Source organism: Penaeus monodon, chromosome 32 (assembly GCF_015228065.2).
Source record: "Penaeus monodon isolate SGIC_2016 chromosome 32, NSTDA_Pmon_1, whole genome shotgun sequence".
NCBI classification, from domain to species: Eukaryota; Metazoa; Arthropoda; class Malacostraca; order Decapoda; family Penaeidae; genus Penaeus; species Penaeus monodon.
The window spans coordinates 31558668-31561651 of record NC_051417.1 but is presented as its reverse complement, the minus strand read 5'-3'; the positions used below and the strand labels follow the sequence as shown (position 1 = coordinate 31561651).

The window sequence follows — 2984 nt, the reverse complement described above, 5'->3', positions numbered from 1 at the left end:
GGACGGGGTTGGTGGCCTCGAACGGGTGCGTGAGGAGGGGGGGCGATCGCCGTCGGGAGAGGAGGCTTGACGCTGGCGGGGAGGTCGTTGTATCCCGGTCCGAAGGTCGAAGGGGTGTACACAGGCGGCGAGTAGGTCGTGGTGGTGTAGTTGGGACGCAGGGAAGGTCGTGGGGCCAAGGAAACCCCCGGGTGACTGAAATCCTGGAGTTTCTTTATCTTGGGATCGTACGAGGGTTTGTAAGTGGTCACGTGGACGGCGGGTTTGGGCGAAGCCGGGGGCACGTAAGTCTGTGTGGGTTTAGCTGGTGGAACGTAGTCGGGCTTGGGTGAAGGAGGACTGTAAGTAGTGGCGGCATGGGGCTTGGCAGTCACAGGAGGAACGTAGTCTGGTTTGGGCTGAGCGGGAGGAACGTAAGCCTGAGTGGGTTTAGCAGGAGGGACATAAGCTTCTTCGGGCTGAGCAGGAGGAACGTAAGCTGGTTTAGGTGGTGCTGGGGGAACGTAAGCTTGAGTGGGTTTGGCCGGTGGAACGTATGCCGTGGTGGGATGTGCAGGGGGAACGTAATCTGGCTTGGGTTTAGCTGGGGGAACATATGCTGATACAGGAGCGTGCGGTATGCCAGAGACAACAGTGGAGTAGGTGGGTTTGGGGGTAGTGTAATGTGTGGAATGTGGGGCGCTCAAGTGCAGATTTGCTGACGGAGGAGGTGGGTGAGTGGGTGCCTTAGGGGGGACATAGACATCATGCCGAGGTGGAACGTAAGTGACAGGCGGTTGCTTGGGAGGAGGCAGATAGGTGGGGTCGATTGGGATATGAAGTGGAGGTGGAGGCGGCGGTATGTAAGAAGATTTTGGTTTCGAGACGTCCGCTACTACAGGGGTCTTAGGCGGCACATAGACGTCTGGCGAAACTTTGGGAGGAACGTAGGCCTGCTCTGGGGCTCTAGGGGGAACATAGGATGTCGTAACATGCTCAGGAGCTTTAGGGGGGACGTAGGAGTCTTGGGGTGTTGCAGGAGGACTATAATCTTTAGGAGGCAGATACTCTTTATCTGGAGGCTGGTAAGTCCTAGATGGCAGGGAATAGCCGGGGGTAACAGCAGGTGGTCTTTCGGGAGGAGCTTGGTATTCAGGCTTGGGAGGTATGTACTGGGGTTCAGGAGGGGAGTAAGCATAGGAAGGAGCAGATGTTGTCTTTGCGTAACTTGCCTTTGTGGACGTATTGGGGTCGTACCCTGGAGGAGGCGTTGGGTTGGTCTTGCGGATTTTGAAGGCTTGGGCTTCGAGAGGGCTTTTGGTCTGTTGCAGGCTTACAAGCCAAGAGGGAAGGGGTGTGTCATGTGGTTCGGGTTTTGGAGGTGTTATTATGTACTCATTGACAGGCAGTTCATACTTGCGTGATGGCTGTACGTAACTCAGCTGGGGAGGTGCGTACGACAACTGAGGCGGGGCGTAGGTGGTTTTTGGGGGAGGGAGAGGGGGGACATATGCTGGTGCAGGTGTTGCTGCTACTTTGGGCGGTATGTATTCATTAGTGGGTGGACCATAAGTCTGGCTGGGCGTCGCAGCTACTTTGGGCGGTATGTATTCATTAGTGGGTGGACCATAAGTCTGGCTGGGCGTTGCAGTGACTTTGGGCGGTATATATTCATTAACAGGTGGACCATAAGTCTGGCTTGGGGTATTTGCAACCTTGGGCGGTATGTATTCATTAACGGGTGGTCCATATGTCTGGCTGGGTGTATCTGCTACATTGGGTGGTATGTACTCTTTACTGGGCGGAACATAAGTCTGACTTGGTGTTTCATACCTCACTGGTGGGGTCTGATAATCTCGCTGGGGTGGCAGGTACGTCCTGGAGGGGGTTGCGTACGTGACTGAAGCCATGGTCGTCATTTGTGGGGCTTTCGTATCATCTTTGGGTGGAGGCAGATATTCGTTAATGGGAGGTTCATACGTCCTTGGAGGTGGTGTGTTATATTCCTTATTAGGAGGTAGGTAAGTGCGTGGAGCAGGTGTTGTCCCATAACCCGGCGCAGGAGAACCTCCATCATTGAATTCGACATTGGGCGGTAGGTACGTCCTGCTGGGCAAAGTGGGCCTCTTGGGGTGCTTCCTCCTCCTCTTGCCAGGGCTTCCGGGTCGGCGTCTCCGGCCTGGTATCTTCCCCTCACCAGGAACTCTCCTTCCGGGCACATTGAATTCCTTGTCCGGAGGAAGGTATTTTCTGGGAGGCTTCGCTACAGGTTTGCCGGGTACCTTGGGCCTTGCACCCGGCCGCAGTCTTCTTCGTGGTGGGGCAGCGAATTCCTTGTTTGGCGGAAGGTACTTTCTTGGAGGTTCTGCATAGGTCTGTTCCGGGAGCTTGTGATTAGCAGATGGAGGCAAATATTCATTACTTGGAGGTATGTACTTTCTTGGAGGCGCTTCGTAAGCACTGGCAGGAGGAGAGGCAGCTTTTGGGGGAATGTATTCGTTGGTGGGAGGTTGATACTTCTGTGAAGGTGCTTCATATTTCTCAGCAGGTTTTTCTGGAGGCACGTACTCTTTGTTTGGAGGAAGATAAGTCTGCGAGATGCCAGGGGCAGGCGTTGCAGCGTGAGGAGCATCGTACTCTGTGCTCGGGGCGATATACTGCTTAGGAGGGTCAGTATAGGTAACAGCTGGCGTTTTATACCCAGTTTGTGGCGTTGCAGCGTGTGGGGGCTTGTAGTCCTTCTCGGGTGCAATGTAAGCTGAGGGAGGGTCTGTGTGAGGAACTTCTGGAGCCTTGTACGTGGGCATCGTCAGGGGAGCTATGTATTCCTTGTTCGGGGGAAGATACTGCTGAGAGGGCTTCGAATGAGTTCCCGTCTCTGTAGTCTTGGCAGGAGCCTGTGGCGGGAGGTACTCTTTGTCTGGTGGAAGGTATGTCTGGGAAGGTTTCACGTAGCCCTCAGTCGACGACGCTTCATGGTGTGCTGGTGTTGGAGAAGCCTGCAC

At 54.9% G+C, this 2984-nt stretch overlaps 1 protein-coding gene across 1 annotated transcript in view; it reads right to left on the bottom strand.

The window, feature by feature from the left end:
- LOC119593640 (titin-like) overlaps positions 1-2984 on the bottom strand; it is a gene marked incomplete in the record, with an annotated part of 14533 nt that overhangs the window by 3742 nt on the left and 7807 nt on the right. Inside the window, 1 exon segment of the mRNA XM_037942591.1 lies at positions 1-2984. Within this exon segment, the coding sequence (XP_037798519.1) occupies positions 1-2984 (2984 nt within the window).